Here is a 22,901-nt window from a genome sequence, read left to right on the forward strand (position 1 = left end):
GAAACCCATACTAAAAAATCCACCAACAAGCCTCGGATTACCACTGGAATTGGATCTCATGCAAAAGAGAGAGAGAGAGAGAGAGAGAGAGAGAGAGAGAGAGTTGTACATTGCCTCCAAAAAATCAGATGACCCTAACCTTTTAAATAACTATAAAAAAAAATACTATAAAATATTGAACAAAGTCATTCAGAAATCAAAACTATGTGGGAAGTGATACAAAATGAGACTGGTGCAAATTATCCCAACAAGACCCAAAATATAGCTCTTAACAATGAAGGTAAGCTAGTTCAAAATCAAGATATTGTAGCTAAAATCTTTAATAAGCACTTTTTAACTGTTGCTGAGAAAACAGCATGCAAAGGCTCTTCAGAAAAGGCAATAAAAACTCTGAAAAAACTTTACCCTAGGTCTATAGATATGACAGGTACAGCCCCCATAACTGTGCAAGAAGTTAAAACAGTTTCTCTAAAAAGTAAAAATTCATCAGGTGTAGAAAATATTTCCAGCAAAGTGCTAAAAGCCAGCTTTAATCAACTCTCTAAAATTCTAACACATATATTCAATGCCTCTTTAAATCAAGGTATCTTCCTTGACAGAATGAAGTATGTTACTGTGAAACCCCTCTACAAAAAAGGTGATCCCAAGGATGTTTCCAACTATCATCCTATCTCTCTTGTAACAATTTTTTTAAAAGTTTTGAAAAATTAATATATGTCAGGATTGTCAATCACCTTGAAAAATTTGTGCTAATTAGTAAACAACAGTTTGGTTTCAGATCAGGTACATCTACAACCGAAGCAATTTATGTGCTTACAAATAACGTTTTAGAATGCCTTGACAAGAAAAAATTACCTGTTTATATATTCTGTGACCTGAATAAGGCTTTTGACTGTGCTGATCACAGAATACTTTTAGGAAAAGCAGCCCAATGTGGAATCCGTGGGCAAATGGGTAACTGGATCATATCATATCTAGAAGACAGACAAAAAAATAGTATTAGGTGTTAACAATCTACAAGTAGGAGAGGTAGAGTCTGACAAGAGAACAGTAAGTACATCATGGAGTTCCACAAGGGTCAGTCCTTGGTTGCCCTCCTATTTACTATATATATTAATGATGTGGTTTGCTTACTGTAAGACCTTCGGTACACACACCATCAGATTATTTGACTTGTTGCTCTAACGAAGTAGGCGAGTGTCAGCAATATGTCTCGTGGTCTTATCGTGGCGTGTTTATCTTCTGCCATTAGGTCAGACGATAGAAATGCCACTTGCATGCTTAGAGTAGCAGATTGATGGTGACCAACTTTAAACAGAACTTGAGTAATTTTCACACAGATTTATTAAAATAATAACAAACACAAACATTACGTAACTTGATTCTGGATGCTATTTACAATTGACAATCTGAAGTTCCTTTGGTCTTGGTATGTTAATCTTATTCTCACATATCTCTGATACTTGACAAAGTGTCTATACATTTATCTTCATGGATATGTACAGGAATATGGTAATCTTATTAGGTGCAGACTCAAACTTGACTGTAGACTGGTGCAGACAAATGCAGACTGACTAATCGGAGGTCTGTACACTTGTTATAATACCTCGCTCGTTCAGGTATCACTGCGCGAGTGTGATCCGCGAGGAGAAAAGGTTCTATGTTAGCAGCAATCTCATTGTCTGCGTTACATGTTAATATGCTGATTGGTGGAAGCAGAATTTGGTCTGTCTCTAAGGCAGCGCCGTGTCGTAGTGCGGAGATGGATGAGCGCTGCGCCTGCGCTGTTGTGCTTAGCGGGGTGCGCTCTAGTGGGAATGTTCTGTACGCGCTGACTACGCGGAACTATGTACACAAAAAATGACCTACCCGTGTCCTCAAACAGTGCTAGCAATATCACAATGTTTGCAGATGACACAAGTATAGTGACAGCCAGCAAAACCTCCACTGACATAGAGTTAAATGCCAACCAAGCACTTGCAAATGCTCTGAACTGGTTCACAGAAAATTCTATAGCAGTAAATTTCAATAAAACAAATTACATGCAGTTCCAATCCAGTTACATAAGCCCAGAAGAGATTAACGTTGCACACAAGAGTCAACAGTTACAGAGCGTTCAGTGCACAAAGTTCCTAGGCGTTCACATACATAACTGGCTCAACTGGGAGTTCCACATATAGCAAACATTAAAAAAGCTTAGCTCAGCAACATTTGCCATCCGAATAATCTCCAAAATTGGAGGCAGCAATGTATCAAAGTCTGCATATTTTGGCTACCTTCATTCAGTGATGTGTGCTATAGAATAATCTTTTGGGGCAACTCACCATATTAAAAATTGTAATCTAGAAAAAAGTTGTCCGAATTATATCTAGTGCTCCTCCAAGAACCTCATATCACAATCTTTTTAAACAGTTAGGTATATTAACCACTACCTCACAATAGCTCCTCTCAATCATGGTTTTCACACTTCTCAATTCCTCTAAATATGAAACAAATGAGGCATACCATAATTATAACACAAGACAGAAAGGTGATATGCACTGTGAATGGAAACATCTGTCTCTGGTACAAAAAGGGGTAAAGTACACAAGTACAAAAATCTTTTAACGCACTCCCGAGTGATATAAAGTGTCTAAAAGAAAATAAAACACTATTAAAAAAAAAGTTAAAGGAATACCTGCTGCAAAAATGTTTCTACTCTTTAGATGGATTCTTCAGCAGAGATAAATTATTTGAGTAGTAACTCAGATTATTTCTTTTTTCATTGTATCTATATTATTTTTTATGACTATTGTATTTTTGTATTGTATTGTTTATTATCTCTATTATATTATTGTATTGTACCAGTTTTGAATCATTCATCTACCATGTGTAATTTAACAGTTTGTATTGTATTGTATTGTATTGTATGATATCTGTATTGTATCTGCTTTGATTCGTCCCACATCCATGCGTAATCACGCCATACTGGATCTATGGAATATGTATCTCAAATAAATAAATCAGTCAGTCCAGGCTAGTGATCCCAGAGGTCAGAGTTTGTCTTTCATTAGGACAATATTGATTTTCTTCCTCCTCTTCTTTTCGCTAATTCCTTGTTTCTCCTCTGGTGTTGCTAATGAGAAAAATACCAAGTTGCACGTTAAACTGTGTGTGTGTGTGTGGGGGGGGGGGGGGGGGGGTGTATCTATAACTGGTTTGCTAAGTCAACTCAAAGCTTGGAAGAAGGCAAGGGCATACTGCCTCCAGTAGGACCATGGCCTAGGAAAGCACTGCAGTTATCAAATCAGCCTCTAGTTTTGTTTTGTCAGGGTGTCAGTCTTCTGTCTAGTGTTCATCACATGAATTTTTTGCATAATGTTAATCACATAAGAGGGGAAAATATGTGATGAACATTAAAAACATTATGTGAGAAAGAAATTTTCCCATAGAAAACAATAGCATAATACGTAGCAACAAAGATGGTGCAGGGGATGAAATCAAAAGAAAAGAAAATCTTGGATGGAGCAAGGAAGCTATTAAAGAGAAGATGAGAGTTTTAGGAAAACCAGACATAAAGGACTTGCTAGATTTTGTTGAATTAAACAGTATTATTCAGAAATATATTAAATTTCAGCCTCCAGTTGCATAAGCAAAGAAACTTTACCTAGGTTTCAACTATAATAATGTAGCCTTCTTCAGAAATGTCACAATATAAAATAAATTAAAACATGCCAGATATTGGCCTTTTCAAACTTAAAATGTAAGTACTACAGTAGATAGTCATAAGACTGCGTCACTTCTACTAGTGTTTGTCGATAGGGCACACCAACAGGCCAGACAGGTGGGCTGCGGGCACTTAGTTGTAACTGGGTGCCGTGGGCAGCAATGCAGCGAGCTCAGATGGTGGTCGCTCGCATGACCGTGCGGAGTAATACAGACTTAAACCCAGTAAAACACTAGTAGAAGTGACGCAGTCTTATGACTATGTGTTGTAGTACTAACATTTTATGTTTGACAAGCCCAATATCTGGCATGTTTTAATTTATTTTATATTGTGACGTTTCTGAAGAAGGCTACATTATTATAGTCGAAACCTAGGTAAAATTCCTTTGCTTATGCAACTGGAGGCTGAGATTTAATATAATTACATTTTACAGTTGCTGACTCTGCTGCACCATGCTAAAAATATTCAGAAGTATGTCCAAGAGGATATGAGAAGATACAATTTAAAACAGTAAGAGTATGAAGAAAACAAAACATACTCTCATTGGATAGATGCCACATTTTAGCAATTAAGATAGCAGATGGCAAACTAACTAACAACAGAGATAAAATTATACAGACATTCTAAGATTTTTTGAATTTTATCCAGGGTGATTCAAAATTCCTGCTACAGGCTTCTAGGGATTCTAGAGGGGACTTAGATGAAGATCAGAAACCCTTGTCCGGAAATACAGGGTGATTCAAAAAGAATACCACACCTTTAAAAATGAGTATTTAATGAAAGAAACATAATATAACCTTCTGTTATACATCATTACAAAGAGTATTTAAAAAGTTTTTTTTTTCACTCAAAAACAAGTTCAGAGATGTTCAATATGGCCCCCTCCAGACACTCGAGCAATATCAACCCGATACTCCAACTCGTTCCACACTCTCTGTAGCATATCAGGTGTAACAGTTTGGATAGCTGCTGTTATTTCTCGTTTCAAAACATCAATAGTGGCTGGGAGAGGTGGCCAAAACACCATATCCTTAACATACCCCCATAAAAAAAAATCGCAGGGGGTAAGATCAGGGCTTCTTGGAGGCCAGTCATGAAGTGCTCTGTCACGGGATGCTTATCAGCTGCAGACAGTGCTTGAACCAATTTGAGACGATAAAGTTTCATAACTAACCTTTTTCGTAGGACTCTCCATACAGTTGATTGTGGAATTTGCAGCTCTCTGCTAGCTCTGCGAGTCGATTTTACTGGGCTGCGAACAAATGCTTGCTGGATGCGTGCTACATTTTCATCACTCGTTCCCGGCTGTACAGAACTTTTCCCTTTGCACAAACACCCATTCTCTGTAAACTGTTTATACCAACCTATCAGGCGGTTTAACACCATACTTCGTTCGAAATGCACGCTGAACAACTGTCGTTGATTCACTTCTGCCGTACTCAAGAACACAAAAAGCTTTCTGTTGAGCGGTCGCCATCTTAGCATCAACTGACGCTGAAGCCTAGTCAACAGCGCCTCAAGTGAACAAATGTATAACTAAATGAAACTTTATAGCTCCCTTAATTCGCCGACAGATAGTGTTTAACTCTGCCTTTTGTCGTTGCAGAGTTTTAAATTCCTAAAGTTGTGGTATTCTTTTTGAATCACCCTGTATACCGTTTGGATGTAAAATCAATTTGAGGATTGGATGACTTTGAAATCTCCCATTTCACAGTACACAACAGAGACAGTGAGCTCTGACCTGCGTGCTCAAGAAGCACATGACCTGAGCGATATTTTGTGTAATTGTCCTTTTGTTCTCTTCTACATGACGAAGGACATCTTCTTTGAAGTTAAAGAGTGCAGCGTGTCTGAGCCAGCCGTTCTAGTTTCGTACCTATCAATTTCTTCCATCCATTGTTGTAGCCAGATGAAGGCTTTATGTGATTCATAATTATAGCAGGGACCGGCAATGGTGTCCTTTTATTAGCTCGTGCACACTATCGAGTGGGAGATTTGAATGTGATCCAGTCTTCAAATTGATTTTAATCCAAATGATACATTTCCAGACAAGTGTTCCTTTTCAAAACTTCATCTACTAAGCCGCCCTACGACCCCTAGAAGCCTGTAATAGGAATTTTGAATGACCTGTGTAGTTCAAAGGATCAATCAGAAATACAGGTAGTTAATAATAAGAAGAATGACACTAAATAACCGTCTGGGATACCAGATGAGGTGTATAAAGGCATTTGAGATGTGAATAAAGGTATGGTGGTAGAAGCTGTGTTCCATTAGAAATGCTTAAGGCTGAAGGGAAAATGATACATAGTTACCCAAAGTGTAAGTCCTTTGACATGAAGCAGTGCTCTTGGGTTGATCCTATGTGGTGTAGTGCAATGTTTACATGTTTTGTGCCTTGTAATGCAATACTTATGTACATGGAAGAGCATGGTCGAGCAGTCTGAAACTAATCATCAGTGAATAAATAAAGTTGCCATGCAACTTAACACAGTTCCTTTAAAGCTTATTGTAATCATGGTGTGCTTAGGTTGTGGTTGTACTGTTTGGTTTGCATCTCTTCCAGTAGTATTGACTATGGCCTGTAGAGGCGGCAGTCTACAGTACATGTCTGCACAATGGTGGATACCAGGGGATACCACAGCCTTGCACACAACTGAATGAAGCGAGAGTAACGACAACACTGTGAGAAGTATTCAATAAATTCTTGAGTAAAATTTTGCAGATCAATCGAGTAAAAAATTGTAAGAAATTTTGATCTTGTATAAAGCCAGTAAATGGATAAAATCACCTGTTCCGATGCTTAGTTACCATACTGGGACCTGCACAGAAGGTAATTGACAGAAGGCTTAAATACTGAATTTGGTCTTCCAAAAGTGTTTTGCTGCAGGAGATCATTGTATAGTTCTTCATTTGAATTATATTAAAAACCAAGATTCCAAGACTTACCAAGCGGGAAAGTGCCGGCAGACAGGCACAATGAACAAAACACACAAACACACACACAGAATTACTAGCTTCCGCAACCGATGGTTGCTTCTTCAGGAAGGAGAGGGAAAGACGAAAGGATGTGGGTTTTAAGGGAGAGGGTAAGGAGTCATTCCAATCCCGGGAGCGGAAAGACTTCCCTTAGGGGAAAAAAAGACAGGTGTACACTCTCTCGCTCGCGCGCGCGCGCGCGCGCGAGTGCAAGTGGATGTGTGTGTGTGTGTGTGTGTGTGTGTGTGTGTGTGTGTGTGTGTGTGTGTGTGTGTGTGTGTGTGTGTGTGTGTGCGCGCGAGTGTACACCTGTCTTTTTTTCCCCTAAGGTAAGTCTTTCCGCTCCCGGGATTGGAATGACTCCTTACCCTCTCCCTTAAAACCCACATCCTTTCGTCTTTCCCTCTCCTTCCTGAAGAAGCAACCATCGGTTGTGAAAGCTAGTAATTCTGTGTGTGTGTTTTGTTCATTGTGCCTGTCTGCCGGCGCTTTCCCGCTTGGTAAGTCTTGGAATCTTTGTTTTTAATATATTTTTCCCATGTGGAAGTTTCTTTCTATTTTATTTACTTCTTCATTTGAATTGTTACACGAGTGCTAAAACAACAGATATTGAAATAAGTGATTGGAGTATAGGAAATTGGCTACAGTCATTCAGCACAGGAAAGACACCTGGACTATGCGAATACCAGTACTGTTATATTCAGATTATGTGAAAGAACAGGCTCCTCTTCTAGCAGCAGTTAACAATAGGTCACTTGAACAAAAAAATGTACCAAGGAATGAGACAGATGTGCATATAATCATATGCCTACATCACTGATGTCGTCGTAGAATTGTGGAACATTGTTAGGCTTGTATATCATGATCTTCTTGAACAAAAACCTCTGTGAAATTAGGTGACAGTCACTGTCCAGATTGCTAATGTGTTCCCAGACTTCTGCTGGTCTTCCAAACTGATCGCATGGTGAACAAAATACAAGTTTACCGACTGATGGACCAGATTTATGACTGAGTCATCATTTCATAGCAGATAGAACGACAGACATTCTGATGGTAAATTAACTATGGAAGTGTTCCAAGAGAGCATTATAGTGCCATTAAGAATCACTGGATAATGTCGGAAGTTTTGTTGTTGTTCTTGTTGTTGTTGTTGTTGTTGTCTTTAGTTCGAAGACTGGTTTGATGCAGAACTCCAAGCTACTCTTCCCTTTGCATACCTCTTCATCTCCGAGTAACTACCGCAGCCCACATATCTCTGAATCTGTTTACTGTATTCATCTTTTGGTTTCGCTCTACGATTTTTATGCCAAACGCTTCCCTCCAATACTAAATTGGTGATCCCTTGATGCCTCAGAACATGTCCTACCTACCGATCCCTTCTTTTATTCAGGTTGTACTACAAAATTATTTTCTCCCCAATTCTATTCACTACCTCCTCATTTGTTGTGTGATCTATCCCTCTAATCTTCAGCATTCTTCTGTAGCACCACATTTCAAAAGCTTCTGTTCTCTTCTTGTCTTAACAGTTTATTGCCCATGTTTGACTTCCATATATGGCTACTTTCCATACAAATACTTTCAGGAAGGCGTTCCTGACAAACCTGTACTTAATGTTAACTAATTTCTCTTCTTCAGAAACATTTTTCTTGCCAGTCTACCTTTTATATCCTCTCTACTTCGACCATCATCAGTTACGAGGGTTGGAACGTCTCATACAAAATAGATAGGAGCTTCAAAGTTTTACTGACCTTCAGGGCAGTCTCCAGCATTGTGTATACCCCTTGCCAGTGATGTGGAAGTCGTAGCAGTGCCAGTTGTGTTGACAGTTCGAGCGACACGGTCTATTGCCTCACGAATTTCTAGCAGTTCTGAAGTGAATGCCATGAAGTGTTTCCTTCAGTTTAGAAATCGAGCTGAACTCACGAAGGCTTAAGTCAGGGGAGTGCAGTAGGTGGTATAGCACTTAGCAGCCCCAACAGTCAAACAAATCAGTAACAGCTTGCACTGTACATGCTTCAGCATTGCCCTACAAAATGATGGTCAGGTCCTGCAAAAAGTGTCATCACTTCTGTCTCTAATCTGGTCGTAGGTTGTGTTCCAAAAATGAACAGCATATAGAAAGTGGTGACACTTTTTGCAGGATCTGAACTTCATTTTGCAGGACAGTGTGTGGATGCAAGCTGTTACTGATTTGTTTGACTGATGGGGCCGCTAAGTGCTATACCAGCTACTGCACTACCCTGACTTAAGTCCTCATTCAGTTCAACTCGATTTCTAAACTGAAGGAAACACTTCACGGTATTCACTTCAGAACTACTACAAGTTTGTCGGGTATTAGTCTACACCACTCGAGCTGTTAACACTACTGGCTCTGCTAAGAGTATCGTACGACTTCCACATCGCTGCCAACGAGTTATGCACAATGCTGGTGACTACTTTGAAGGTCAGTAAAACTTTGAAACATGTATCTATTTTGTACAAGTTATAAATAAATAGTTACCACTATTAAAGTTCCAACCCTCGTATTTTGCTCCTCAAACACAAAAAAACTCATTACTACTTTAAGTGTCTCATTTCATAATATAATTCCCTCAGCATCACTCGTTTTAATTTGACTACATTCCATTATCATCATTTTACTGTTATTGATGTTCATCTTTACTGCTCTTCCAAGTCCTTTGCTGCCCGTGAGAGGATTACAATGCCATCAGCGATCTTCAAAGTTTTTGTTTCTTCTCTCTGGACTTTAATTCATAATCCAAATTTGTCTTTTGTTTCCTTTACTGCTTGCTCAATATACAGGTGAATAACATCAGTGATAGGCTACAACCCTGTCTCACTTCCTTCTTAACCATTGCTGTTCTTTTATATCCCTTGACTCTTAAAACTGTCATCTGGTTTCTGTGTGATTGTGAATAGCCTTTTGCTCTCTGTATTTTACAGCTGCCACCTTCCAGAATATAAAAGAGAGGGTTCTGGTCAACATTGTCAAAAGCTTTCTTTAAGGCCATACATGCTGTAAATGTAGGTTTGCCTTTCCTTAACCTATCTTCTATGAGAAGTTGTAGGGCCAGTATTGCCTTGCGTGTTCCTATATTTCTTCAGAATCCAAACTGATCTTCCCTGAGGTCAGCTTCTGCGAGTTTTTCCATTCTTGTGTAATGGATTCCTGTTAGTATTTTGCAGCTGCGACTTATAAAACTGATAGTTCTGTAATTTTCACACCTGTCAGTGCCTGCTTTCTTTGGGATTGGTATTATTACATTATTTTTGAAGTCTGTGGATGTTTCGCCAGTCTCGTACATCTTGCTCACCAGATGAAAGAGTTTTGTCATGGCTCTCTCCCAAGGCTATAATAGTTCTGATTGAATGTTGTCTACACCCGGGGCCTTGTATCGACTTAGGTCTTTCAGTGATTTGTCAAATTCTTCATGCAGTATCATATCCTCCTCCTCCTCTTCTTCCTCGATGTCCTCTTCCATTTTCATAATATTGTCCTCAAGGGCATTTGCCTTGTATAGATCCTCTATATACTCCTTTCATCTTTCTGCTTTCCCTTCTTTTCTTAGGACTGGTTTTCCATCTGAGCTCTTGATGTTCATGCACGGTGGTTCTCTTTTCTCGGAAGGATTCTTTAATTTTCCTGTAGGCAGTATCTTATATTTCCCTTAGTAGTGATATAGCTTCTGCATCCTTTCATTTTTCGTCTAGCCATTCCTGCTTAGTCATTTTGCACTTCCTGTCAGTCTCATTTTCTAGACATTTATGTTCCCCTTCGTCCGCTCATTTCTCTCATTTTTATATTTTCTCCTTTCACCGATTAAATTCAATATATTTTGTGTTACCCAAGGATTTCTACTAGCTCTTGTCTTTTTACCTATTTGATCCTCTGCTGCCTTTACTATTTCATCTATTACAGCTACCAATTCTTCTTCTACCGTATTCCTTTCCCCTGTTCTTGCCAGTTGTTCCCTAATACTCCCTCTGAAACTCTCTACAACCCCTGATTCTTTCTGTTTATCCATATCTCAGCTCCTTAAATTCCCTCCTTTTGCAATTTCTTTAGTTTTAATCATAACCAATAAATAGTGGTCAGAATCCACATCTGCCTCTGGAAATATCTTACAATTTAAAATCTGGTGCCCAAATCTCTTCTAACCAGTGTATAATCATTCTGAAACCTTCTGGTGTCTCCAAGTCTCTTCCACATATAAAGCCTTCTTTCAAGATTCTTATATAAAGTGTTAGGTATGATTAAATTATGCTCTGTGCAGAATTTTACCAGATGACTTCCTCTTCCATTCCTTTCCCCCCCGTCCGTATTCACGTACTACTTTCCCTCTCTTCCAGTCTCTCGTGACAATTAAATTTTTGTCTCCGTTTATTATCTGGATACTTTCTTTTATCTCATCATACATTTCATCAATCTCCTCGTCATCTGGAAAGCCAGTTGGCATATAAAATTGTACTACTTTGATGGGTGTGGACTTTGTGTCTATCTTGGTTACAATATTGTGTTCACTATGCTGTTCATAGTAGTTTATCCACATTCCTATATTTTTTTATTAAACCTACTCCTTCATTACCCCTATTTTATTTTGTATTTATAACTCTAGTCCCTCCCCCCATGAACCACGGACCTTGCCGTTGGTGGGGAGGCTTGCATGCCTCAGTGATACAGATAGCCGTACCGTAGAAGCAACCACAACGGAGGAGTATCTGTTGAGAGGCCAGACAAATGTGTGGTTTCTGAAGAGGGGCAGCAGCCTTTTTAGTAGTTGCAGGGGCAACCGTCTGAATGATTGACTGATCTGACCTTGTAACACTAACCAAAACGGCCTTGCTGTGCTGGTACTGCGAACGGCTGAAAGCAAGGCGGAAACTACAGCCGTAATTTATCCCGAGGGCATGCAGCTTTACTGTATGGTTAAATGATGATGGCGTCCACTTGGGTAAAATATTCCGGAGGTAAAATAGTCCCCCATTCGGATCTCCGGGCGGAAAATAGGAATGCGGGTAAGCTACTACAAACAGCACAGTGAACGCATTATTGTGGCCAAGATAGATACGAAGCCCACACCTACCACAGTAGTACAAGTTTACATGCCAACAAGTTCTGCAGATGATGAAGAAATTGAAGAAATGTATGATGAAATAAAAAAATTATTCATATAGTGAAGGGAGACGAAAATTTAATAGTCATGGGTGACTGGAATTCGAGAGTAGGAAAAGGGAGAGAAGGAAACGTAGTAGGTGAATATGGATTGGGGGTAAGAAATGAAAGAGGAAGCCGTCTGGTAGAATTTTGCACAGAGCACAACTTAATCATAGCTAACACTTGGTTCAAGAATCATAAAAGAAGATTGTATACATGGAAGAAGTCTGGAGATACGGACAGGTTTCAGATAGATTATATAATGGTAAGACAGAGATTTAGGAACCAGGTTTTAAATTGTAAGACATTTCCAGGGGCAGATGTGGACTCTGACCACAATTTTTTGGTTATGACCTGTAGATTAAAACTGAAGAAACTACGAAAAGGTGGTAATTTAAGGTGATGGGACCTGGATAAACTGACTAAACCAGAGGTTGTACAGAGTTTCAGGGAGAGCATAAGGGAACAGTTGACAAGAATGGGGGAAAGAAATACAGTAGAGGAAGGATGGGTAGCTTTGAGGGATGAAGTAGTGAAGGCAGCAGAGGATCAAGTAGGTAAAAAGATGAGGGTCAGTAGAAACCCCTGGATAACAGAAGACATATTGAATTTAATTGATGAAAGGAGAAAATATAAAAATGCAGTAAATGAAGGAGGCAAAAAGGAATACAAAAGTCTCAAAAATGAGATCGACAGGAAGTGCAAAATGGCTAAGCAGGGATGGCTAGAGGACAAATATAAGGATGTAGAGGGTTATCTCACTAGGAGTAAGATAAATACTGCCTATAGGAAAATTAAAGAGACCTTTGGAAAAAAGAGAGCCACTTGTATGAATATCAAGAGCTCAGATGGAAACCCAGTTCTAAGCAAAGAAGGGAAAGCAGAAAGGTGGAAGGAGTATATAGAGGATCTATACAAGGGTGATGTACTTGAGGACAATATTATGGAAATGGAAGAGGGTGTAGTTGAAGATGAAATGGGAGATATGATACTGCGTGAAGAGTTTGACAGAGCAATGAAAGATCTGAGTCGAAACAAGGCCCCGGGAGTAGACAACATTCCGTTAGAACTACTGACAGTCTTGGGAGAGCCAGTCCTGACAAAACTCTACCATCTGGTGACCAACATGTATGAGACAGGCAAAATACCCTCAGACTTCAAGAAGAATATAATAATTCCAATTCCAAAGAAAGCAGGTGTTGACAGATGTGAAAATTTCCGAACTATCCGTTTAATAAGTCACGGCTGCAGGATACTAACGCGAATTCTTTACAGACGGATGGAAAAACTAGTAGAAGCTGACCTTGGGGAAGATCAGTTTGCATTCCGTAGAAATATCGGAACACGTGAGGCAATACTGACCCTACGACTTATCTTAGAAGCTAGATTAAGGAAAGGCAAACCTATGTTTCTAGCATTTGTAGACTTAGAGAAATCTTTTGACAATGTTGACTGGAACACTCTCTTTGAAATTCTGAAGGTGGCAGGGGTAAAATAAAGGGAGTGAAGGGCTATTTACAATTTGTACAGAAACCAGATGGCTGTTATAAGAGTCGAAGTACATGAAAGGGAAGCAGTTGTTGGGAAGGGAGTGAGACAGGGTTGTAGCCTCTCCCCAATGTTATTCAATCTGTATATTGAGCAAGCAGTTAAGGAAACAAAAGAAAAATTCGAAGTAGGTATTAAAATCCATGGAGAGGAAATAAAAATGTTGAGGTTCGCCGATGACATTGTAATTGTGTCAGAGACAGCAAAGGACTTGGAAGAGCAGTTGAATGGAATGGACAGTGTCTTGAGAGGAGTATATAAGATGAACATCAACAAAAGCAAAACGAGGATAATGGAATGTACTCGAATTAAGTCGGGTGATGCTGAGGGAATTAGATTAGGAAATGATATGCTTAAAGTAGTAAAGGAGTTTTGCTATTTGGGGAGCAAAATAACTGATGATGATAGAAGTAGAGAGGATATAAAATGTACACTGGCAATGGCAAGGAAAGCGTTTCTGAAGAAGAGAGATTTGTTAACATCGAGTATAGATTTAAGTGTCAGGAAGTCATAATGAAAGTATTTGTCTGGAGTGTAGCCATGTATGGGAGTGAAACATGCACGATAACTAGTTTGGAGAAGAAGAGAAATGTGGTGCTACAGAAGAATGCTGAAGATTAGATGGGTAGATCATATAACTAATGAGGAGGTATTGAGTAGGATTGGGGAGCAGAGAAGTTTGTGGCACAACTTGACTAGAAGAAGGGATTGGTTTTTTAGGACATGTTCTGAGGCTTCAACGGATCACCAATTTAGTATTGGAGGGCAGCGTGGAGGGAAAAAATTGTAGAGGGAGACCAAGAGATGAATACACTAAACAGATACCGAAGGATGTAGGTTGCAGTAGGTACTGGGAGATGAAGGAGCTTGCACAGGATAGAGTAGCATGGAGAGAGAGCTGCATCAAACCAGTCTCAGGACTGAAGACCACAACAACAACAACAACAACAACTTTAGTCACCTGACCAGAAGTCGTGTTTCTCCTGCCACCGAACTTCACTAGTTCCCACTATATCTAACTTTAACTTATCCATCTCCATTTTTAAATTTTCTAATCTACATGACCATTTAAGGGTCTGACATTCCAAACTCTGATCTGTAGGACGCCAGTTTTGTTTCTACTGAGGACCATGTCCACTTCAGCAGTCCCCATACGGATGGGGCACTATTTTACCCCTGGAATATTTTACCCAAGAGGGTTCCGTCGTCATTTAACCATGTAGTAGAGCTGCATGTCCTCTGGAAAAATTACGGCTGTTGTTTCCCCTTGCATTCAGCTGTTTGCAGTACCATCACAGCAAGGCCATTTTGGTTTATGTTACAAGGCCAGATCAGTCAATCATCCAGACTGTTGCCCCTGTAACTAGTGAAAAGGCTGCTGCCCCTTTTCAGGAACCACAAGTTTGTCTAGACTCTCAACAGATACCCCTCCATTGTGGTTGTATCTATGGTACGGTTATCTGTACCACTGAGGGCACAAGCCTCCCCACCAACGGCAAGGTCCATGGATTGTTGGGGGAGGGGGAGGCTATTTACATAAAGTAAATTCAGAAGACGCAATCTCAGAAAACTATATTGAAATCCAGGAAAAAGACCTACAGAGGGTCGCCATTTGTTGCAGGGCCTGCCAGTTGACCCTCAGTATAAATAAACGTAATGCATTGTGAATAAATGGACAGAAAGACCCATCACTGTATGATTATACTATCACCAGTAAATGACATGGAAACCATACCAACCACAAAAATTTGTTTTTAATGCAACTGTCCTGGGTGACCCAAAGTCGAATGACTACTTAAACCTGGTTGTAATAAACCAAATGCCCGACATTCGTTGGAAGACTGCTAAGGATATGCAGGCTGTCTGTTCTTCTCTCCATTTGTGATGACACATGAAAGGAGGTAAATCATACAGCTGTAATAAATACACTTTCTCACACTCTGTAAAGTGGCTGCTTAGTATGAGTCTTTCATGATACACCCCAGTAATGCAGTGTGCAGTTGTGGTTTTGATATAAAGAATTTGTTTTGAATGCGACAATACATACTATACATACTATATTTTATCGTAATCAATATAAAAAAAATTACATGGGAAATGTTTGGTGATTGCTACTTTAATTATAACTTATACTAGGTGATGACTAACTCCTGTTGCACTTTTAGAAATGTCACTTTTCAGTAATAAGAGGAAATTAAGGAGCTGCAGACATCTTTGTATTTTGTGCGTTTTTTGGACAAGTTGTTCAGGCAGTTGAAATTGTCTGTAATAGAATGATGATTATGTCGATATGTAGCTGTATATTTTTATAATTATTAATGTATTTTTCTGATTGTTATTTGTGTTTCTTTTATGAGTAATTACAGGGGATAGGCAAAATAATGCGGACACCTGTACTTAGTTGCAAATGGTTTACTAATAAGGGGTTGGACCCACATTTGCTGGTAATACAGCTGCGATTCTTCTGGGAATACAGGCATATAATGATTGTATAGTCTCCAGTGGAACGTTAACGCCACTCTTCAATCACAACCTCTTCTAACTCCTGTAGTGACGAGGGAGATGGAAATCTGCTCAGGAGTCTGTGCTCCAATGCCGCCCACAAGGATTCGATAATGTTGAAGTCTAGGGACTGTTCAGGCTGTGAAGACGCTGCAGTTCAGTTGCATGCTCCTCATACCACGATTGTACTGTTTTGACTGTGTGGATTGGTGTATTATTGTCCTGAAATGTGGCATCATTGTTGGGAACAATATTTGAATCATGGGATGCACCTGATCACCTAAAATGTTCACATAATTGTTGGCTGTAAAAAGGCCTTTGAGAGTAATGATGTGACCAGCAGAATACCGTGATATGGATACCCACACCATCACACTTCCATCTCCATGCTTAACTGTTGGAATCGGGTAGTCAGAATGCTAGGCTTCTTTTGGCTTTCTCCAGATGTAAACCAGGCCCGATGTGGAAATAACAAAAACATTGACTCGTTGGATCATATGACGTGTTTGCACTGATCAGCTGTTAAGGATTTATGCTCCTGACACCATATTTTACACTTCTTTATATTGTTTGTCATCAATAATGGTTTCGATGTAGCAGCTTGTCCATGAATATTCATTTTATGGAGTCCTCGGCGACGAGTGCCAATAGATATGGGGTCTCGAAGAAGGGTATTGAGCTATGCAGTCACTTTAGCCGATGTAGTTTTGTATTGTTTTGACACAATTCGTGTGTAAATAATTCTTCAGTGCTAGAAACAACACACAGTAATAATAGTTATCATGGACGACACTCTCAGTCATTTAGTTTTCATTAGTGCCCACTATTACATTTACATGATGATGTCTTTCCATGTTTTGTGTAGGCTATGATGACTATTGGAACAGTTACTCTTGAACATTCAATGAGTTGGCGGCATTGGTTACTGACGCTCCAGCTAACCGGGCACCCACTATCTGTCCTCTTTGAAACTCTGTTAGGTCTTTCATTACACATCTATCTTGACCTCTGAATGGAAATACGAAGTGTGCACTACTCATAAACAACCTGAACTGATGTCTAGTCCGTACTGAACATGCAGAGTCCAGCATGACACGTGTCTTACCTGTGTTGTTGACCGTCAAACGCAACCATCCCATTACTACCACTGTTCACATTATTTTGCCTATCTCCTGTATCTCTCACATTGAGTGTGCATTTTGTAATGTAGGTTATTATTTGAATTAAATTGCTTACTTCTAAAACTAATAATTTGTAATGGAATAAATGTGTAAATAATTCTTTAGCGCTACAAACAACACATAGTAATAATAGTTATCATGTTATAAGTTATTTCTTATTCCTGTTGGATGTCACATTATTAAATAGTTGTTAATTTCTCCTTTTTGTATTTAGAGGTTTTTATTTTTCTGCTTTAACAATACTAACATTGAAGACTTACACACCTTTCTTCAATTGTTCTTTACTAAAGTGCAGTTGTTTTGCAGGTAAGCCCCAGCAGCTATCTCGAACAGTCCAATCAATGTTAGTGGGTAATGCTCCCACAACACCCACAAATGGCAACAGTGATGAGGATGCAGACCAGGGGTCTACTCTTGATAACAGTTCTTTCTTTGCAGCTACATGTACAGAGGAACGAATAGGTAAATAGTCATCTGTGGGGTATTTTTCTTTGTCACTGTTTGTAGCTAAAATATTCTCTGTAGCTTTATGTTTCTGTTGCAGATGAGTTACTTGGTGATAGTGGTGGTGTAGCAGGTTTCTCTTCTTTATTTGAACAACTGTGTACAATGAAGGAGCGAGTGTCTAAACTTCCAAGTGACCAAAGAAGAGCTTGTGCTGAACAGGTGTGTTTATTGGAAATAAATGTTTGTTTCATCATATTGTGTTTTCTCTTTTGTGTATCCACAATGCATTAAAACTTGATGCCAGTCTGAGATTCAAATTTGGCATTCACTTGAATCTGTCATTACCATTTTGTTGTGTACTCCTTTTCCAATGGGTGCAAGAACTCGAGCATTGTAGCAAAGCGTTTAGGCACTTTGAAGTGGTAAAGGAGCTGACTGTGGCTCATTGAAGCCTTGTTTGCAAGATGTGCAGTTATCTACTTTACACAATATTATTACTGCTTGCTTCTGCTGAATAAACACTTAATTTACTTTAGGTGCACCATCAGAGTAAATAATTCCAAAATACTACAGGAAGTGAATATCTGTAAATGACGCCAATATTCTTGTCTTTAGGTCAACGCTAGGAGAGATGCTTCTATCCCAAAATTGAACTTTTAATTATTTTATCTGTGTTTGATCCATTTGTGTTATTCAGCTGGACAAGGAATTTGGCAGAGTGTGTTCCAGTTAGTGTGTGGCCATTATCTCTGGTTTAAAATGGCATAATATGAGTCATTTTGAGACTCTAGTTTACTAGATATAATTTTATCCAAACAAACACAGGCTTTCGTAAGATTATAGAATGTGTTGACAGAATAGTTTTTCTATTTCAGTTCTGCTTGCACTTTTGGGAGGTTTGTACTTGTGAAGAATCCTTTACGAAGGGCAAGCCAAGAGGCAATTAACAAGTTCTGGTCAATTAAATATGTCAATATTCTGTCATAGGCTGATTTATCAAGCACCTTTGAGAAGCTTGGAAGCAGTGACATAGATCTGTAATTAGAGGTAGTTTGCGTATCTCTACTTTTGTTGGTGAGTGTTATAAAAACTTACTGAAGTCTGTCTGAAAATATGCCTTGAGTCATTGATTGATTACAAAGATAGTTTAAGGGTAATCCTATCAAGTCAGCTCAAGATTATAATATTCTGCTAGAAAAACAGTCAGAGCTAGCAGAATCGCTATGTTTCAGTGACCTAATACATCCTGTAATATCCTTAGGGGCTGCATTTTTAAAATTAATATCTGTTAGTGGTGCATACAGTGTCTTTATGAGTAAATATAATGTATCTGTGTTTGGTTGTCGCTTGGTGGGTGCAAAGTTACTTCCCAATGTGAGGAAGTAATCATAGGATTTGAAGGCCAGTGATTTGTAAATGTCACCATTTCTGCCACAGATATTTTCTGGAATCAATATTATTATGAAACGTTACTCATATGGTTAGTGTTGGATCAGTTTTTGGGTTTAAATATTTCTCACCAGTTTCCAGAATAATGTACTGTTTTCCAATTTTAGTTCCATTTGTTATTGTTCTTTCAGTGAAGAATAGGCCCCTCAACATATATATTATATCTGGTGTCCAGCATTTGTAATTTATGGAATTATAAAAATTACTTTATTATTTTACAGGTTGTAATGGCATTTTGGAAAGCAATAGGTGGAGATGATGATGAGTTATCAGGTCTTGGTTCAAACTGAAATAAATGAGAAGGGACAAGGTAATATTTGCTTGAATATTCATTTGCTGTTGTAGTTGTATTTTGTAATATGTTTATAATATATAGTAAGGAAACTACTATTTAAACATCAGAATTAAAACTGTAATTTCTGTTTTATCTGTATTGTTATATTTTAATGCTATTCATCTATAAAAAAAATTACTTTACTTTTGGTCAATTTTCGAAATTTAAATGATAAGTTCTTATAACCTACTAATTACAGTTATGTTAAGCTTCCTGTTTAGAGAAAGAATGAGACCCATAAAACATGAAAGCCAAAGTATTAAACATTTTGGCTAAATCTTTATATTTATGTAAGCGTAGGCTTCCGAAGAACAAATGTTATACAAGGCTGAGTTAACGCTAAAAGGTTTGTAGCAGGCTTATACAGTTCTTTCATATACTTGCTGAGTAGTAATTGACTATCAGATGACTGGTGTATTTAAGCAGCCCGTTAATGTGAACTGTGGTAATGGTTAAAAGCTAGCACCATCCTGGCTGTCAATAGTAATGGGTCCAAGGACTGATACAGCTTACACAGCTGCCCAGCCATATGTGGCAGTGCACTTTTCAATAACAAACTCTAGGCACTGATGTGTGTCATCTACTGCCAGGAATAACCTCAGACATGGTACCTTATGATCATTAAATTTGTTTCCCCATCGGGAAACAGTGGTATGTCACAGTAGTGGATCTACATCTCTCTGTATAATTTGCAAGACATTGTGCAATGCTTGGCCAGTATTAGAATTTTCTGTCCATTGAATAGTAAGCAAAAGGGAAATGACTGTTGATACAACTCTAGATGTGCCCTTTTTTTCTTTATCTTATTCTCTTGATTCTCAGGTGAGATACATGATGGTGGGAGCAGAAGTATTGCACAGTCTTTCTCAGATACCGATGCTTGACATGATTTCGTGAGAACTCTGTCCCCTTTCTTCTAAATATTCCCCAGATGTTAATCTTCAGTTTTAGTAAATACTCTAAACATCCACCTGAAAAAAAAACTAAGTGTAGGGATTTGAACCAAGAATATTCTGCGTGATAAGTAATGGCTCTAATTGCTGCACCAAGTGTCTAGTTGAAAGTAGGAAAGCAATCAAACATGTTGACCCCAATTTTTTTCTCAGATGAAGGCACAGAGACCTAAGCCCTGTGTGGAAGCATTTAGACTTTAAAATGTTTAACTTGTAGGATCACCATCTCACCAGGATGGGAATGTCATTCTGGTGTAATTTATCACCTTAGACATTATCCCCACATGTGATTGTGGTAGTCTACTGCCCTGATACTCAATAAATTTGTTGTTTCTGCGTGATTTATACCATTCCTTTCAAATAAGTGTTAGATATTTAGTTTTAAAAATGGGTTATTATTCATGAAAGTCTTTTTAATGTGGCAAATTATGTGTGTCATATCCCTATTCTTTCTATAATAGTGACAGTATGTGATTCAAGATCAAATATCTGAACTGCCTTGCTTGTAGTCCAATTTGTGAGAAAAGAATGAAATTTGGTTGTTCAGTGCTTTCTATTATCTCTGCACACTTTGTCTCATAGATTTTCTTTTATTGAGATAATTCCCCCCCCCCCCCCCCCCCCCCCCTCAGAAGTCCATCTGTACTGTCTCCTCTTCCCCTCCCCTCTTATTTTTTTCTGAATTATATGATATGATTGTATTTCAAGCTTTCTATTTTCTGTTTCAGAGTTGATGTTTCATCCAAGGATGTGATTACTGCAAATCATTCTCCGAATGAAGAACCACGTTTGATATGAAATCGTGATGTTCCAAATTTCTTCAGAGAGGATATCTTGTGATTCTTAGCTTTCTCCGAGTATTATATTTATACCACTTTTGTCATATCAGTACTGATGTGAGGAAGCAGAAAAGTTTTCTAGTCGATTACATCTGTATTATGATGTTGATAGGGCAGTATATTATTGGGAGCAATATAAATCTTTTCTAGGAACTATACTTTAGTCATATGTAAAGGAACTGTGTGAAAACATTAACACCTGTGTACCAATCTCCTATGCCGAAGAGCTATTGGTGTCTTTGAATGAAACTTAATTAAAATAAATATTTGGTAGTTGTTTTCCCATGTGCTATCATCACTGCCTGAGAAACTGAATATTTTTCCCAAGCAGTTTTGGACTTGATAACTTCATTGATATTTGTTTTGTGATCCAGAGATATACCCTCTTGTTTCTTGTACATAAAAAAGGATATTTTTTGTTTTAATTCAATACTGAATTGTAATGCTCTAGAATATCATATTCCTAATGAAAGTAGGAAATGGAAACTCTTCTCTTTAATTTGGTAACATAGAGACCAGTGTATACAGTAAATATCTGGTTTCACATAGTGTATTATTGCTTTTCATTTTTAATGCATTTTTAGAAAATTTAGCAAACTTAAACATGATATGCATGTAGTGTAAAAAGAGACAATTTATCTTTTGTACCACGTTATGGGAGGTACAACCTTGTTACTCTGCTGCAGTGAATTCTGATGTGTAATAAAACTGGAAGTGCATGTGATCAGCATGTAAATAGTTTATCCTTGAGAAGACAGTTTTGCTTGGAGTATATAATAGCATGAGCATTGGGAAGTTATATCTGTGCAATATTAATCTGCTGTAGTGTATGTGACAAGCGTATCATGTTGCTGTATGTTATAGTCTTAGTTTCAAAGCTAATTTCATGATTCAGAACTTATCTTGCTCTGTTGTCTCATTTCAATTGAAACGCTATTTTTTGTGAAGGATACTGTATGTCTGTCTGGTCATTGCCAGTCACATTTTGTAAAATCATTGATTCTATAATATATCAATTGGAAAATGATCTGTAGAAGTTATTGTTTGTGTATAATGAAAATATAAAATTAAAAACAAATATTATTGATTATGATATGGACAGATTCTTATAGTTAGTCTGTACTTTTGCTATCCTAGACATCACTGTAAGATATAGCACTTAGTATGCTGTTACAGTTTTGCCAAAATGCTAGTGTTAATGAATGCCATTATGGTCATCGTAGACAGCTTCTCACATCTTCGATTGTGCCAGAATAAAAGAAGTTTTGTACATTAGAGCATCATGATACTGTGTTATTTTGTATTACCGTTGTTACGTTGTTCTTGCTTTATGATGGAATTTACCTTAGTGTATGCTGTTTTCAGTGCACTTGGACTTTATGTAACATATTCATTGGTGCCTCAAGTAGTTTAGGGTACAGCAATCAGTTGGAGACAATTTTTATTGCATATCCACATTTTGGTCACTGTGTGGCCATCTTCAGTGCTTAAAGACATATGAAGAACCAGTTACAATATTTATGATGTGTTGACACATCTATTAACATCTTACACTTTGTACCCTCCCCATGAACCATGGACCTTTGGTGGGGACGCTTGCGTGCCTCAGTGATACAGATAGCCGTACCGTAGGTACAACCACAACGGAGGGGTATCTGTTGAGAGGCCAGACAAACATGTGGCTCCTGAAGAGGGGCAGCAGCCTTTTCAGTAGTTGCAAGGGCAACAGTCTGGATGATTGACTGATCTGGCCTTGTAACAATAACCAAATCAGCCTTGCTGTGCTGGTACTGCGAACGGCTGAAAGCAAG

The 22,901-nt window shown here is 38.4% G+C and overlaps 1 protein-coding gene across 2 annotated transcripts in view; it reads left to right on the top strand.

The window, feature by feature from the left end:
- LOC126272565 (alpha- and gamma-adaptin-binding protein p34-like) overlaps positions 1 to 22,517 on the top strand; it is a 75,830-nt gene extending 53,313 nt beyond the window's left edge. Inside the window, exons 5-8 of one of the 2 annotated variants that reach the window (XM_049975487.1) lie at positions 17,375 to 17,530; positions 17,613 to 17,734; positions 19,186 to 19,274; positions 20,980 to 22,517. In XM_049975487.1, coding sequence (XP_049831444.1) covers positions 17,375 to 17,530; positions 17,613 to 17,734; positions 19,186 to 19,254 — 347 coding nt within the window. In that variant the 3' untranslated portion in view covers positions 19,255 to 19,274; positions 20,980 to 22,517. Of the gene's footprint in view, positions 1 to 17,374; positions 17,531 to 17,612; positions 19,275 to 20,979 lie in introns of both variants that reach the window. The other variant, XR_007549241.1, reaches the window with a different exon arrangement.
- The last annotated feature ends 384 nt before the right edge of the window (positions 22,518 to 22,901 follow it).

Source organism: Schistocerca gregaria, chromosome 5 (assembly GCF_023897955.1).
Source record: "Schistocerca gregaria isolate iqSchGreg1 chromosome 5, iqSchGreg1.2, whole genome shotgun sequence".
Lineage (NCBI taxonomy): Eukaryota > Metazoa > Arthropoda > Insecta > Orthoptera > Acrididae > Schistocerca > Schistocerca gregaria.